Raw genomic sequence first — 16434 nt, forward strand, 5'->3', positions numbered from 1 at the left:
TTCCTCCTTCTATGTGACTCGGATGTCAACAGAATTCCCATTCAGTTATCTAACTTCCACGCACAGGATTTCCGTGTTTTTGACACGGGTATGGTACACAGGGTATCGGAGCAGGTGAGTGACGTCATCACCCGGAGCTGCAGACACCAGCAGACCGGAGGTTGGGCTCTGTGATTGGAGACGGCCCAGCTGTGGCGGCAGCTCTCACCTGTCGAGCGATGACATCATCACCCCTCTACCTTAGGCTTGTTGTTTATTCACAATAAAACTGAAGGTGAAGCTGTGACAGATTCAACTCCATCAATAAACAGGAAGCAGTAAGGCAGCTGACGTCACGCTATAAATATCTCCTTGCTCGTGCAGGTGAAAGACGCCAGAGCATGAAGTTTTCCGCTTTTATTGTGAAAGTCAGCACCGGAAGCTGTAATAGGTGATCGGCTCAATTTTATTGGCTTCGTTTGTATCGTGAAAATCTGCCGATCGATCATTGATAATTAATCAGTAAGTAGAATCAATGATCAGAGGAGTGTCCGTTTCCATGACGACGCCAATCACAGAAGGTTAAAACGAGGCTTGGCGAGAAGTGACGTCACAGTCGTGAAGCTCGTGTATTTTGGGTGAGGATTCGCTCCAAGCAGGATTCGAAGTCTCTCTTTGACGTCACAGAGAACCCCAGCCTTTAGTTTGAATAGAGTCTGTGTATTACTGTGTTTACTGCTTCAGTAGAAATTCACGCTGAGCTCATGAACGTTTCCTGTCAAAGGCTGTTGTTTTGTCATTAGCCTTGTTGCCATGGTGACCGCTGCTTCCGGTCCCGGTGACGCGCTCGGAGTGAGTCCTCTGTCCTCTGCGAGCTCTCTGGGTGTCATAGTAACGGTCACCTGCAGAAGCACACCGGGACTGGCGGAGCTCGCGGACCGACGGACAGACCCGCTGCCACAAGCGCTCCAGCTGATCTAATCCATCGATGCCGGATCGATCGGCTCTGATGTCCGCCGCTCTGGATCGGAACCCGCGCGTGGCCTGCGGCGAGATCGGCAAATAATGACATCAGCGCGTGACAGCCCCGAACCTCCCCGCGTGAGCTGATCGATCATCTATCAGGTTAATTGGTTACCTCATCGATACCGATCAGCTGATCGGTCACTGCCTCGTGTGGAAATTTAACTTCAGAATCCTGCTTTAGTCGAGTAAAAGTACTCAGTTATTTTCAGCTCTCGTTTAGGAGCTTTATCAGGGAGTCATCGAGGAGTCACGTGATCTAAGCTGTCACCTGACACCTGTCCGGTCTCCTCTTTGAGCTCAAAGATTCGTGAGTGCCAGTCAGGTGGACTCACCTGAGCTGGTCCTGCTCGGCCTCAGCGCAGCGCTCCATGATGAGCGATACCACCAAGTGACCGAGCAGATCCCGACACGTTTGGGACATAAAAAGTTTCCAATTTTACATTCAAAATAAATACAAGAACCAGACTTCCTGCTCTTATCGTTTAATTATGAAGAATGATAAGAAGTTAAAAACCCTGAAAAGTCGATATGACAATATAAAATACTCATCTAACAATGAAAAACAAAAGTGACTGAAAATACAGCTGAGAAACAGTTTAGAGTTAATATCTGTCTCATGAATGAAATATTTTGCGTTTTAACGATTAGCCTGTATAATCCACTTTCAGTGCTCTACAAATAGTTTTCAGATGAAGCGCAGACAGAAAACCCCAAACCCAGGCGTACGTCAGCTCCAGGGTTTCTCCCTCTGTACCTGGATAACTCCAACCTAGCAGCACCTGTCTCTCTCCTCCTTTTCAGTTCCCGCATCATAAACTCATCATCATTCTGTGTTATAATTTACTTTTCTTTGTGTCTGACAAGGTTTGTGATCCTGCCACGTGTGTCACAAACCTCATCTTGCTTGTTTGTAGCTCCACAAAAGTGACTCTGCTTACGATCATCAACTGAGCGAGCACACGTGAGCCGTGACGCAGTTCACATAACGCTATGAAAGGCAGAAGAGGAAGTAGTTCTTACCAATCATGTAGACGATCCCAATAATGTTGTTGCTTTTTACTGTGTTCCTGTTAATGATAAACTCTAATTCTTTTTCAAAATTACTAAATAATAATAATAATAATAATAATAATAATAATAATGGATTGCATTTATAAAGCACTTTTCAGGGCCCTCAAAGCGCTTTACAATTCCACTATTCATTCACTCTCACATTCACACACTGGTGGAGGCTACAGTTGTAGCCACAGCTGCCCTGGGGCAGCCTGACTAAAATATCAATATTTTAATAGGAGAATCGATTCTAGAGCATAAATGTCTGTTATCAGAATAATCAGTACATCAGTGTCAATCCGCACACCACTACTGTCGACCATAATATCCTATTAGAGCGATTAGAACATGCTGTAGGTATTACAGGTACTGCACTGCAGTGGTTTGTATCATATCTATCTAATAGACTCCAGTTTGTGCATGTAAATGGAGAGTCCTCTTCACACACTGAGGTTAATTATGGAGTTCCACAGGGTTCAGTGCTAGGACCAATTCTGTTTACATTATACATGCTTCCCTTAGGCAGCATCATTAGAAGACATAGCATACATTTACACTGCTATGCAGATGACACCCAGCTCTATCTGTCCATGAAGCCAGATAACACACACCAATGAGTTAAACTGCAGGAATGTCTTAAAGACATAAAGACCTGGATGGCCGCTAACTTTCTGCTTCTTAATTCAGATCAAACTGAGGTTATTGTACTCGGCCCTGAAAAGCTTAGAAATATGGTATCTAAGCAGATTCTTACTCTGGATGGCATTACCTTGGCCTCCAGTAACGCTGTGAGGAACCTTGGAGTCATTTTTGACCAGGACATGTCCTTCAACGCACATATTAAACAAATATGTAAGACTGCGTTCTTCCATTTGTGCAACATCTCTAAAGTTAGAAATATCCTGAAAAACTAGTTGTAGTCAAATAATTCAAGTCAGATCTGTGTTTCTTTGTCACCTGATCAGGTGTAATGGTGGCTCCCAGTCCCGTTCAGAAAACTTGGGTTAACTCTGATCCAAAAACTAGCCAATAGCAGACTTTGGTGCAGTACCCATGTTTCACCAGGTGAGAAAACACTTTTGTTTCAGTGTTCGTTTTCCTGTTTAGGTGTCCCGGTGCTCCCAGTGGCGTCCGCAATGCTGCCTGCCTCTATCCAGATCACAGGCGAGATGCTGTCGGCGGCTGAAGTTCAAGACATCTGCGAGAGTCTGAAGGAGGATGGCGTGCGCCTGCTGTCTGTGCGTGGCTGCCAGCTCTCAGATCGCGACTTTGGGCGTGTCTGCCGCAGCGTTGCTGAGTCGCACTCGCTTGCTCAGCTGAACCTTAACCTGGGCGTTGTCTCCAGTATTGGCCGGACGCGGCACCTGGCTGACGCCCTGAAGACTAACCGCTCCCTGCAGACCCTGTTGTGAGTAGAACTTAAAGCTGATTGGCCACTAATCTAACTGTGAATGGTTTGTAAGTCTCTAACTCCACCCCTCCAGCCTTCATGGCAGCCCACTGTTGGACGCCGGCTTAGTGACCCTGAACCCCGCCCTGTCCACCCACCCTTCACTGGTGTGCCTGGATCTTGGTGACTGCATGCTGGGAGACGAGGCACTGGGTCTGATCTGCGGGATGCTGCCGCCAGACGGCGCAAAGTCAGGTAACACCTTCTGCCCTCCCACCACAGGTGAGCCAGGTCTCTCAAGTGTGACCCTGAACCTGGTCCGACTCTCACAGACAGAAGCTCATTAAAAAAACTCCCGATTTGAGGAAGCCTGAAATAGCAAGGGTCCCTGAGGGTTATCCCCCTCAGGCACCCTTGCTATTTCAGGCTCACATGACCTGAATTTGCGGGCGGCGCGGTGGCACGGTGGTTAGCACTGTTGCCTCACAGCAAGAAGGTCCTGAGTTCATTCCACCTTTCTGTGTGGAGTTTGCATGTTCTCTCCCGGTACTCCGGCTTCCTCCCACAGTCCAAAGTCATGCAGTTAGTGGGGTTAGGTTAACTGGAAACACTGAATTGCCCGTAGGTGTGAATGTGCGAGTGAATGTGAGTGTGAATGGTTGTCTGTCCCTGTGTGTTGGCCCTGCAACAGACTGGCGACCTGTCCAGGGTGTACCCTGCCTCTCACCCTATGACAGCTGGGATAGGCTCCAGCGTCCCCCGCGACCCTGAAAAGGACAAGCAGAAGCAAATAGATGGATGGGTGACCTGAATGGCTCTGCTCAGACCACCACGCAGCAAAGCATTCTGGGAGTTTTAACTCTTCACTGTGTGTGTGTGGTAGGGCTCAGGGAGCTCACTCTCAGTGCTAACCCAGGAATCAGCTCCAAAGGCTGGGCTCGACTCTCCATTGCTGTGGCACACAGCTCGCAGCTCCGCGTGCTCAACCTGGACTACAACCCACTCGGTAACACATGTGTCATGATAACATGATGTCATAACAGCGTGATGTCATTATTGTTTGACGCTCTCGCTCTGTTTCCAGGTGATCAGATTGCAGGGATGCTGGCAGTTGCCGTGGCATCCAGCAGGACTCTGGAGGTTCTGGACCTGGAGGGAACCGGACTGACCAACCAGTCAGCACAGGTCGACCAATCACAGTGCTCCATTCTCTTCTTTTTCTCCAGTTCTCATCAGCAGAGAGCAGCTCTTTAAATACAACTAGAATGCAGTTGTAAGAGAAGAGATGAGCGTCTGTTGGAAATCATTCAGTCTGGTTTTATTCACACCGTCAGGGTTTCTCCTCCGCTCTGAGAACAAAGCCACCATCCTGCAGTGATGTTTAGTCTGACCTGGTGGTGGCGCTGTGTCCCTGCAAAAAACTGTTCCCAGACCCTAAGTTTGGACTCAGTTTTCAGTTCACTTGTTTGTCCACCAGGGGGAAGTGATATGGCAGCATTGTGGCCTTGTTAGGGCTGTGTTTCCTGTTTCAACTACTTTCACAATAAATGCCTGAGTGTGTGGCCTGTGAAACTGCTGGATAAACAGAGACAATAACATAAATAAAAACACAGTGAATATCTAGAAGCTCTGAAGTGGTTGGAAGTGGAGGTAGATCACCTGTTCTTTCTTGAGCTTCAAAATACTATGAATGTTTGTTTGTTTGTTTGTTTTTGTCAAGGTCAGGGAGTAAAATCCAGGAGAATGTAATTAATACTCAGTCCTCGCTAAACTGCATTTCTCACTGATGTATGTAAACTGGCTGTGTGGTCCAACAACAACTCAGCCACACATGTGGATAAGAGGCATGCACATGCGATTGGTGCGTCCCAGTACTGTAAACACAAAGGAGCACACCTGACTGTAAAGATGGTTTGCAGTCACGACCGAGTGGGGTCAGGTTCACTGTCCTCCCTGTCATGTTAAACATTTTGTACAGTTTTATTTTGAAGCCATGCTGCACTTCCTAAGAGATTTATAATGTGGTGGTCTCACCTGTGTGCAGGTATTCCTGGACATGGTGGAGAACTACCCGACCAGCCTGCGGGTCCTGGTTCTGGCTGAGAACGACATTAGTCCGGAGCTCCAGCAGCAGATCGGTGACCTGCTGTCTGAGGGGGAGGATGACGATGACAGAGAGGCCTTGCCTCTGGTGCCAGATCCTGCCTCCATCACTGCTTTCCAGCAAATCAGAGACAAGTATCACCCAATCAGAGACAAGTACCAGCTTCCCGCCTGGCTACCCCACAGCAGTAAGGGCTGACTATTCACCTTGTCCTCAGTTACAGAGTGTCCCTGCTCAGACTGTCTCTCCTTCAAACTGCACAAAACCAATACAGACCCAGCAAACTGGGATTGTTTGCCAGGTTATTTTACTGGCAAGAGCAATATTGCCCCCTTCCCCTACTATAGATTTCTCTTTTCCACTTTAATCTATTATATATCCTTTTCTATCCCACTTTGCCTTGTATAGCTCTGATTCTGTCCCACTTTACCCACTAGAAACCCAGTTCTGTTCCACTTTCCCCAAAAAACACCTGATTCTCTGTTACTGTAATCTGTACAGAACCAGTTCTTCGAAACTTTAATCTCTATAAACACGGTTCTTTCCTACTTTACGAAATGTAAATCTGGTTCTGTCGCAGTTTATCCACTATAGTCAAAGGTTTACTTTACTCAGTACAGAGCCAATTCTCCCACTTTAGCTTATATAGACATGACTATGTGCTACTCAACACACTATAGAACCTGGTTCTTTCATTATTTACCAAAAACAAACCTGGTTCTGTCCCACTTTACTCAATTTGAACCTGTTTTTTCCACTTTGTAGATCTGTTTTGTCCCACTTTACCTTGTATGGACCTGGTTCTAGTTCATTCAGTGTAGACTTGGCTCTTTTGTACTTTACTCAATAATTTACTTTACCAAGACCATTTTCTTCCTACATGACCCAATATAGAACTAGTTTTGTGTCACTTTACACTGTTTGTGTGTTTTAAAAAAAATATAAACCTGATTCTGTCCCATTGAGTATAAACTTGATTCTGTTGAAAATTAATCTCTATAGACCTGGTTTTGCCCACTTTATCCAGTTTAGATTTGGTTGTGTCCCACAATACCCTCTACAGACTTGGTTCTATCCAACATTACCCACTATCAACCAGTGTCCCAATTAGCCAGGTATAGATCTGGTTTTGTCCCACTATACTGAGTATAGACCTGGTGCCGTCCTTTGTGTGGTGTTTAGGTGTCCTTGGTGACAGTAGGAGGTGTGTATTTTGTATAACTGTGGACAAAGTGTTAATCTGGGTAACCTGCTACATATCTAGTCCCACTTGGTTTTACAATAATGGATATTTAATCAATATTAATTAATATCCCTTTTAAGATTTTCTGTTCTTTTGTGGTTCCTCTGTGATCCATAACAGCAGTGTGAGCTTGTCCTGATCTCAGGTCAGGTCAAGACCAGATAAATTATTCTTAAAAGCTGCAGTAACTACTGAGCAACAAATTTAAAAAGACACAGTGCAGATTCTTTGCTTTTTATTTCATACAGTGTCATTAAGTTTGAAAACCACTGCATACCAGCAATGAAGTTGAATTTTAGACTGAGTGTGATTTCAGCTTTTCAGCAAGTTCAGCAGCTTCATTTTATTTGAATGTGCCACAAATTTGGCAAACGGAGAGAAAATCTGCACACAAACCTAATCTAACAGCCTCTGTACACCAGGAGTGTCCAACTCCAGGCCTCGAGGGTCAGTGTCCTGCAGGTTTTAGACATGTCAGCCTATTTAAATGGCTAAATGACCCCCTCAACATGTCTTGTAGTTCTCCAGAGGCCTGGTAATGAAGTCATCATTTCAGGTGTGCAGACCCAGGGTGACGTCTAAATCCTGCAGGACACTGGCCCTCGAAGCCTGGAATTGGACACCCCCGCTCTACACTGTGTCGTTAGATGAACGAGGTGTTTTTGTCTTTTTCTCTCAAATGTTGAGACAAACTGATTGATCTTACTGCCGCTGTGACCGAGGCTTCAAATGATTGATCATGCATATTTAAACCTTTTCTACATCAGATTTTAGGTTGGTTTTCTTAAAGGAACAGTTCATTGTTGCCCTGTAGCTCAGTTCAGTATAAACAGAGGAATTAATGGACTTCCACCTAATTGTGCTTATTCCTGAACTTTTTCTGGAGTCTTTGAACTGACTTTTATTGATCCAGTGGAAGTAAATCAATCTAAACGTGTGATCTGGAAAGGGCACGGAGGCCGTGGTGTGAGCTGCTGGTCCTGGTTAGAGAAACCGTGCTGAACTATGGCATGAAGTTCTCAATGTCTTATTCTTTGACCCCACAGACTCCAGCACCCAGGCGGTTTTGCTGACGTCAGGTCTAGGTGAGAGCTTATTGGCTGAGACTGAGATGTGACCCCTCCCACAAACATACCCATTTCCAGTCATGCTGCCGTCACTTTTTTCAGTTTGAATGGGTTATTTTTCTTCTGCACTGCACTTCTGTGGTTGTCAGATCACCTGATGGCTTGCACCCAATCACACGCCCCGCATGGTTCGATGTAGCACCTGAACACAGACGAGCAGAGAACTCAAACACGTCACGTGACCTCCACACAGGTGTTTGTTCTGCTTCTAATGAATGTACCTTTGGCTCTGTTGATTGGTTCTGATGTCACAATAATAAAACTGTTTACAGCTTCTTAAAAACAAAGACTCTGATTGGTCGTTTGCTGCCAGCACACACTTAAACACACTGAACAAGTTTGTCTGAAACTTGCTCCCATGTTTGGCGTTTAAAGGTGGCCCTTAAACCGATCTCAGTTTAGCGAGCGGGCCAGTGGGACGAGCGGTTTCATCCGTAAAACAGAAAGTGAGTCGGTCTTTCGTCAGCCCAGTGACGCTTCCTGTTGATGCTGTGAGGAAACCCGCTGAACAAATCCGGCACTGAAATCAACCTCGTGGTCCCGCCTCCACGCTCTTCACATCCCTTTGCCTCATCCCCGGAGTTCATCGCACACGGCAAAAAAGCTTGACAAACAGAGCTACTGCTTTAAAGTTTTGGATCATTTAAATTAAAATTTCCAAATATCAGTAAACACACAAAGTGAATCTGTGCCAGGAAGCGCAAAACTTCACTGTTTGATGAATTCAGTTTCACAAGTGACGAAAGATGGAAGGAGGAAGAGCGTTTTCAAAAGTCATAGACACGAACTGATGAAACCTTGCAGTTAGTTTCAAATATTTTAATCAGATGCAGTCACATGATTATTTAATAAATGTGATAACAACTATAATGTGTGAGAGTATGGTGTGGTTCTGCAGGAGGTCTTGATGAGTCTTTATCTTTGTCTGAGTGTTGGTAAGTTTCCTGGCTGGTCTCAGTTTTATCGGTCGAAGGATAAAGATGCTCAAACACTTTGTGAAGGTTCGCTCAGACCTGCAGACGCCATAGAGCAGCAGCAGCACGCAGCAACAGGACGTGACGACTGTCATTACGGAGGTTAGGGCCGCACAGTGGCGAGGTGGTTAGCACTGTTGCCTCACAGCAAGAAGACCTCGACTCCACCATCTCTGTTTTCTGTGTGGAGTAGGTGGGTGCTTCTCCTCCCAAACACATGCAGCCAGTAGGCTTATTTTAACCATGATTCTAAATTGGACATAATTGTGAATGGTTGTCTGTCTCTCTGTGTTAACCCGTACCCGCCTCCCGCCCTTCGATACCTTCGCTACCTGCAATAGGCTCCACATGGATGGAGCCTATTGCAGGTAGCAAAGGGCTGTGGAAAGTAATGGATGGATGTAAGAGTTTTTCCTTTTTTCTAATGGTAATGGTTTTTACCACCCCTGGTTTTTCATTTTACTTCACTGTAATGACCTTCCTGTGTTACCATGGCAACATGACTGCCTAAGAAAAGCCTGAAAAGACAGCATTAAACCTGAAGACACGTCAGTGGCTACAAATCCAGGCCGCTGACTCCTACCTGCAGGTCAACGGTTCAGTCCGCCACGTGATCCAGACTGACTCGGGGATCTTGGATCAGGACTCCTGCAGGCTCAGACGCCTCCTGGTGGAGAGTCAGACTGCTGCATCAAGTGTTCAGACATGAAAGAACCCAGGAGGCGAGCGGTAAAGTTCAGAAACAGCTTTAATGTCTGTGTGGGGATCTGTTCAGTGACATCAGAAGTTTCCGTCTGCGTTTTTGTCCCTGTAACGTGATGAGGTCTGACAGCTGTGTGTGTGTGGGCGGAGCACACGTGCATGTACACCATACAATAAATAAACATGTTATATACAAATACAGTCGTAACATATTCACACTTCACTTTGATGTGAGTAGATTTCATCTCAAAGATCAGACTGTGGTCACGTCCCATCAGGCTTCACTCAGTAACCCACGACGACGCCAAACTTTCATTTAGCAGTTCATGTTGGGCAGAAAGCTGCAGCTTTCTAAAAGCTGGCCAATCAAAGAAAGCTAAAACAGGAGGATTATTCTGAACTGTGAATCATGCAAAGCTGCTCAGTCTGAGAATAAAGAGGCGGAGCCAAGCAGCACAGATCTCCACCTGAAAACTTCTGGAAGCCTCAGTCAGGACTCCATCTGATTTTCATCCACATTTAAATTCTGGACTTTTGTCTTGTGTCGCTCGGCGTGGCCGAGTGTGGGCTGATGATGTCAGACGGATTCTTTTAAAGGTCAATCTACTCACAGTTAGCACAATTTTATTTTCCAAGTGATTATAAGAAAAGAGTTGATAAATTATTGATTTATAAAATAAAGCTTCAGTTTCAATTGACCTTTTCAAAATAAAAGCCTCCACATGCCCCTGGGACAAGCCCCTCTGAGCTGACTGCAGAGGTGCACCCTGGGTAATGTAGGTGGGGTTTAAACTGTCCATTCAGTCGTCCTGTGACAACATGGATGATGTCATAGTTCAGGTGCTCGCTGGGAGCTGAACCTGAGGCAGGTGGCGCTGTGTCCCGGCCCCCTCCGGTCAGTCTAAATGACTTCTGTGTTGAGTTTCTTCTTTTCTGGTTCTGCTGCGCTCAGAAACCTGATTTGTCCCTCCTCCTCATCCGGCCATGCTCGCTGGTGGCTTTTCTGTCCTCTCTGTGAAGATGATGATGTCACAGAGGACCAGCAGGAGGTGTGTCCACAGTTCCTGCAGTGACCCTGCAGAACAAGGGCGGTGGTCAGCACCACCATGGTGAGCGTCACCCCTGCCAGCACCAGCACGATGATGAGCTGCACGTCTGACAGGCCGGCGCCACTGCGCTCGCTCACAGTCACTTTCAGCAGTCTGTCACCGTGACGGCTGCTGTTCCTACCGTCGCCGCTGCTAGTTGTGATTCTCTGGCTCCTCCCTCTACGTCCTCCTCCCTCCCACCCAACCGTTGTCCAGCCAGGTTTGCCGGCGTCGCTGCTAGTTGGCGTCTCACAGATGTCTCCAGTGAAGCCAGGCCGGCAGACGCAGTGGAAGCCGCCGGCGCGGTCGAGGCAGCGGCCCCCGTTCAGGCACGGCTGACTGGCGCAGTCGTCCAGGTTGACGGTGCAGAAGCGCCCGCTGAATCCCACAGGGCAAACGCACAAGAAGCGGTTGAACCCATCAACACAGGTGGCGCCATTGGCACATGGCTTCATCAGACAGTCATCAACGTCAGTCTCACAGCGCGGCCCCGTGAAGCCGGCCAGGCAGCGACACGTCAGCTCTGGTGCAAAACCGTCAGCGTCCTCACAGAGACCGCCATTTTTACACGGAGACCTGCAGGTAGAGAAGAGGAAGATAAGAAAACCAGCAGACTGCAGCAAACATCAATGCCTGGTTCATAAACAGGAAGTACCAGAACCTGCAGTTCATCTACCGCCCAGCAGAGGCAGCAGTGAGTCAGACTCCCATGTTAAAACTTTACAGCAGAAATTAACGTGTTTACAGCCTGATACACAAACTGTTCTGGGCTCTGTAGATAACATCCCCTCCATAACACCTGTATTAAACTTTTGTTACAGAATAAAGAGAGGAGGAAGTAGACGAGAGCAGAAGAAGAGTGTCAGATGACAGATGCAGATGACACAGTTTTATATACGGGAGAAGACTCTGACAGTTTATCTGGATTTCATGTCAGCGGTCAGAGACAAATGTAACACCCACATTGTTTTGAGGCTTAAAGTTTGGATCATTAGGGGTGTGGCCTAGTTGATAGACAGGTGGACGGTGACACAGGCAGCTGTCCCTAAACTGGACCTCATGATGTGTTTGTGCTGTTGGAGCACTTTTAATGACATCATCAGGCCAATCATATGGCTGCTGTGAGGTTAGTGTACTAACAGAGCATCCAGAAGGCGGAGCTCCAATTTCAGGATTTTATTTGGATGGAGCACTGATTAGCAGAAATCTGTGTCCATGTGATGCTCCGCCCTCTCATCCAAAGTGCTAACTGAAACGCTCAAATCAATGATGTCACAGTGGCCACGCCCATCTGTTCTACAGTTTACGGTCTGCAGGTCGACAACAGTGTGTGCGCCTGAAGCTACTTCCCTCACAGACGTGCTCTTCTCCTTTACTGTAGTAAAATCTGTCAAATGTACTGAAGTCGTTTATTTTTACTGCTGCTGAAAAGTCATGTGACAATTACTAAGCTCATTAATCAGCATAATTATTCTGCTAATTATTAAAAATAAATTCAGCTGAAAACATTCCAGGAAAAACAGGAAACACTTTGTTGTTTGATCGGTAACGTCTGAGTGTGTTAGTGTGTGTCCTCTGAACCATAAGAGGAGCTCACACCTCCTCTGGTGACACGGGCCGGTCCTCTGCTGGCAGCTGTTGCCGTGGAAACCTTGAGGGCACAGACAGGTGAAGTCGCCGCTGTCCTGAATCACACAGGTGGCTCCGTTCTGACACGGCTGCTGCTGCGAGCACACGTTCAGGTCTGACAGACAGCAGGAGACAGGTGAGCTCAGACGCACTGACGGAAAGATGGCAAAAGAAAGATGGCAGACGTTAATGCACAGGTGACCTCTGACCTTTGTCGCAGAAGCGCCCTCCCCAGCCTGGCTCACAGGTGCACTGCCAGGGCTGCTCGCAGGAACCGTGCACGCAGCCGGGCATCGGCATGCAGCGGTCGCACAGTTTGCCGTCCCAGCCAGGGTCACACCTGGAAATGGGAAGGAAGCAAGGAGACATTAGGTGGAAAGTTAGTAAAATAGATCTGTGACAGAAACACAGATCAGGTGAGTTACACCTGTGTAAAGTCCTCCTGAACAAGCCACGAGCTGACAGGCAGCCGGGACATTGATCGGGCAGTGATGGATGATTGATTGATCGATCAATTGATTGATGGAGTGTCACCTGCAGACTCTGAACTCGTCACAATGGCTGTTGGCGATGCTGCAGCTGCAGTCAGTTTCTGCAGGTGAAAAACAGGTTACATCAGTCACACCTGCACAGACGTTTAACATAGAGCATCAGAGCTCTTCGTTTGTGATGATGATGTCACTGTGACATCATGTGATGATGATGTCACAGTGCCCCTTTAATCAGATACAAACAGACAGAAGCAGCAAACTGACGTTCATTACCTGAAACAAAGAAAATTATAAAACTATAAAAGCAGCTGAAAGAGCCAGAAACCTGGCCTGATTGGCTGACCAAACACAGCCAATCAGCAGAGAGACTGAGGGGATGCAATCATGTGTTGAGGTGTGGCAGGTAGAGTCAGGTGGAGTCCCTGACCTCTGCTTTAATTTGTCAGTGTTCATTGTTGTTAATTATTTCTCTGTTTTTCTCTGACTGTGCCCCCATCCCCCTCATCATCGTCATCATCCTCATCCCGTTATCATCTTCTTCTTCGTCTTCATTATCTTTACCCTCAAAGTGTTTTTTATCTAGACGCCATTTTGGGACTGCCACGCAGCCACGGAGCTGCCGGGAACACTGAGCGCGCCTCTCATAACTGTAGCAGCAGCTGGGAGTTATGTGAGACGGGTCGGACAGCAGTGAGGGGGCTCCGGCTGACAGCTGGGAGAGCCCGGATTAGTAGGAACAATGAGCCGCCGAGCGCTTCGGAGCGTGCTCAGTGAGGATCCAGCTGTGACAGAGGTTTGTGTGTGTGTGCTGATTGAAGCTTCCTTTCTCACTGGTCTGCTGCTGTCTGATTGGTCAGGGGCACACCTGTGGCTCTCGTTAGCCATCCAATCAGAGTCCCTGATGGAGGCTGTAGTGGTGGAGGCGGTGCGAAAGGTCATGAGGTCACGCTGCCTTTAGGAGCCCGCTGTTTCCTCCGAGTGTCTGGTTTAATTTGAGCGTTCAAGTGTTGCCCTTGGCTGTCGCACCGTGCCGCTATCACGGAGTAAAGTAATCTCATTACTGCTGTATCTACTGATGTAATTAGAATACCATACCTCCGATCTCACGCCAACGTCTGTATGTGTGAAGATCATTTTAACTCAGAGAGAAGAAACTGTGAGTGTGGAGCACGCCGTGTTTCCACGTTAGCATGAAACACGTGACGACAGCTAGCACGCGGCGTTGGGGTTGCAATATTTGATTTTGCTCGTGTGCATCGTGACAAATGAATGCACACGTTTGTAGCCTCTGATCAATGGCTGAGCCTTGAAGCAGCAGTCTACAGAGTGATTGGTGCACAGCAGGAGGAGGTGTGATTATGTGACCTACCTTGACCTGCGCAGGGTGGAGTGATGATAGCGTGGAGGACGCAACAGCTCAGCGCCAGCGTGGCGGCTGCAGCTCTGAGCACCCACATATCGACTGGAGCGAAGACGACGGCCTGAAACAGAAAACGGAAAGCTGGTCACGTGACCTGCAGGGTCGTACACACAGCAAGGACTCGACAAGCTGCAGGTAAATGTGAGCGCGCTCAGTAACAGCACAGACACACGAGACATGACAACAGACACAAACCAAACACAAGGCTTTTATTTTTAAATCCACAAAGGAAGGACAGAGCATCAACAGACGCCGGAAGACCAACGGGTACGACTGACTGTGTGAGGTCAGGAGGTCAGGGAGGCAGAGACAAGAGGGACAACCACGGAGCAGGACGCTACAGATACAGAGCGACTGGAAGCTCACCAAAGCGGACACACCATCTCCAATCCTACAAAATAAAAGTGTGAACCAAAAAACACAAAGAGGAAGGTGAACACGAGCCACAGAGCCCAGCGCCGCAGTCACACAGCGAGAGGAAGCTGACCCCAGATCAAACACGCATTGACTCCTGGGAGCTTTTCAAAAGCGTATCTGCAGCGCGGGAAGCTGAGACGCCGCTTATCAAACACAGCACTCTGTGATGATGCCACGGCGCATCTGAGAGAGGCTGTGAAGGAAAAGTTGGAGAGCATCAGGGATGAGGCGGCAAAGCTCAGACAGGAAGTGGAGTGATGCTTCCTGTTTGAGGTGATGTCACTGTACTTCCACATCTCGGGATTCCTGCTGGGATCTCTCAGAGCGTTTGTGTGATTTCTGTCGTTAAGCCTGGGTCAGGAGAGGAGATGTTTCCAGGAAGTGAAGCAGCATTTGATGTGACTGTCTCCTCTCTCCTCAGGAGGTTTTCAGGTGTAATGGCATCTACACAGGAAGTTCTCTCACTGCTGAGTCTGAAAGTCGTCAGCTGACGGTCAGAAACGAGGGAGGAGCTTATTGCTGAGGAGGTGTGGCAGTGCGGCGCTGCCTTGGGATACAGCAGCTGATGGAAAACTCGAGCAATGTTCAGCGGTTCCAAAACATCACGAGGCTTTCTCTTTCCTGCTGTTTGATTTGATTTGATATACCTTTATTAGTCCCACAAGGGGAAATTTCATAAGGCTGCCGACCTACTGCACGCAATGGCAGCGCCATCTTACCCTCCGACCATAGATACATTACACAAAACATCACATGGGGAAGACAGGTCAGAGAGGTATAACAATGGAAAATGCACCACATGAGGAAAGATAAGGAGAAAAATAACTCCCCCCAGACTGAGCTCCAACAGGGAGATCAGTTTGAGAACAGAAAAAAACACCTCAGCACATGAAACAACTCTTAATACACCAAAGAAACACATGACAAGCAACAGGGGGGGTAAAGGGTGAGAGACAGCCGAATTAGACAGCACATCCGGGCCTGCAGCCTGTGCGCTGGTCTCCTTGATCTCCGTCAGCATCGGAAGGGAATAAGCGTCGAAGGCGTTTGGAAAGGGAGGGAGGATGAGTGTGTGCGTATCAGTGTATATGTATGTGTGTGTGTGTCCAGAGTTCAGCTGAGACAGTGTCCTCCGCCCTGCTAGGCTAAGTAAACAGTCTTCCAGCCAACCCAGGTGGCCTTGCATGGAACAGGAAGAACAGACTAAACACAGTCGTTATCAGGGAGTTTTTGTTTAGTTCCTTCCAATGTAGACAATCCGAATGTTATAGTTTCTTTCCACTGTGTTCCTGTTAATGATAAACTACAAATTTACCCTAAATTACTAAAATATCGATATTTTAATGTGAGAATCGATTCTAGAACATAAATGACTGGTATCGGAGGAATCGATATTTCAGGATCGATCCCCACATCACTAGCCGAAGCTTTAGACTCCCTCCTTGTCCTCCTTCAGGTGCTCGTGGCTCGCTCTGAGCTGGCCTGTTGCTGTAGTGACGGCGCCTCAGGACGCTCTGCCCACGCGCTCGACTCGCAGGCGGGAAAGAGCACGGATCATTTTTCCTGAGATTACAGCGACGAGCTCAACCTCCGCACGGGCAGGAACCGACATGCCAGATCAGTGTGTCTGGCATACCACAGCGCGCGCACACACACACACTTTATCCTGCCTGTTTGCTCCAGAAAGAGAAGAATGAGGGGAGTGTATGAGGAGAGATGGCAACAGGTGGCCAATTTAATGCTTCAGCACACACACACACACACACACACACACACACACACACACACACA

At 47.6% G+C, this 16434-nt stretch overlaps 2 protein-coding genes across 4 annotated transcripts in view; one reads left to right on the top strand and one right to left on the bottom strand.

Moving 5' to 3' along the window:
• Positions 1-396: 396 nt before the first annotated feature.
• On the top strand, positions 397-8205 carry lrrc73 (leucine rich repeat containing 73). Of its 3 annotated transcripts, none has more exons than XM_005747404.1 (8): positions 397-617; positions 3166-3466; positions 3543-3703; positions 4332-4454; positions 4533-4633; positions 5493-5739; positions 7842-7880; positions 8012-8205. In XM_005747404.1, exons 2-8 carry the CDS (start codon positions 3195-3197, stop codon positions 8059-8061), a joined length of 993 nt encoding a protein of 330 aa, XP_005747461.1. In that variant the 5' UTR covers positions 397-617; positions 3166-3194; the 3' UTR covers positions 8062-8205. The 3 variants fall into 3 exon arrangements, with proteins under 3 accessions (XP_005747461.1, XP_005747460.1, XP_005747462.1); XM_005747403.2 differs by lacking the exon at positions 397-617 and adding an exon at positions 636-1104; XM_005747405.2 differs by lacking the exon at positions 397-617 and adding an exon at positions 638-1104 and having other exon boundaries at positions 7842-8077.
• A 1432-nt stretch (positions 8206-9637) lies between these two features.
• dlk2 (delta-like 2 homolog (Drosophila)) overlaps positions 9638-16434 on the bottom strand; it is a 12607-nt gene continuing 5810 nt past the window's right edge. Inside the window, exons 2-6 of the mRNA XM_005747406.1 lie at positions 14176-14287; positions 12850-12907; positions 12525-12655; positions 12286-12430; positions 9638-11262 (exon numbers count right to left, since the gene is read on the bottom strand). Of these exons, the coding sequence (XP_005747463.1) occupies positions 10500-11262; positions 12286-12430; positions 12525-12655; positions 12850-12907; positions 14176-14263 (1185 nt within the window). The 5' untranslated portion in view covers positions 14264-14287 and the 3' untranslated portion in view covers positions 9638-10499. The remainder of the gene's footprint in view (positions 11263-12285; positions 12431-12524; positions 12656-12849; positions 12908-14175; positions 14288-16434) is intronic.

The sequence above is a fragment of the Pundamilia nyererei genome, unplaced genomic scaffold (assembly GCF_000239375.1).
Source record: "Pundamilia nyererei isolate P.nyererei 1_Seehausen unplaced genomic scaffold, PunNye1.0 scaffold00197, whole genome shotgun sequence".
In the NCBI taxonomy this organism is placed as follows: Eukaryota; Metazoa; Chordata; class Actinopteri; order Cichliformes; family Cichlidae; genus Pundamilia; species Pundamilia nyererei.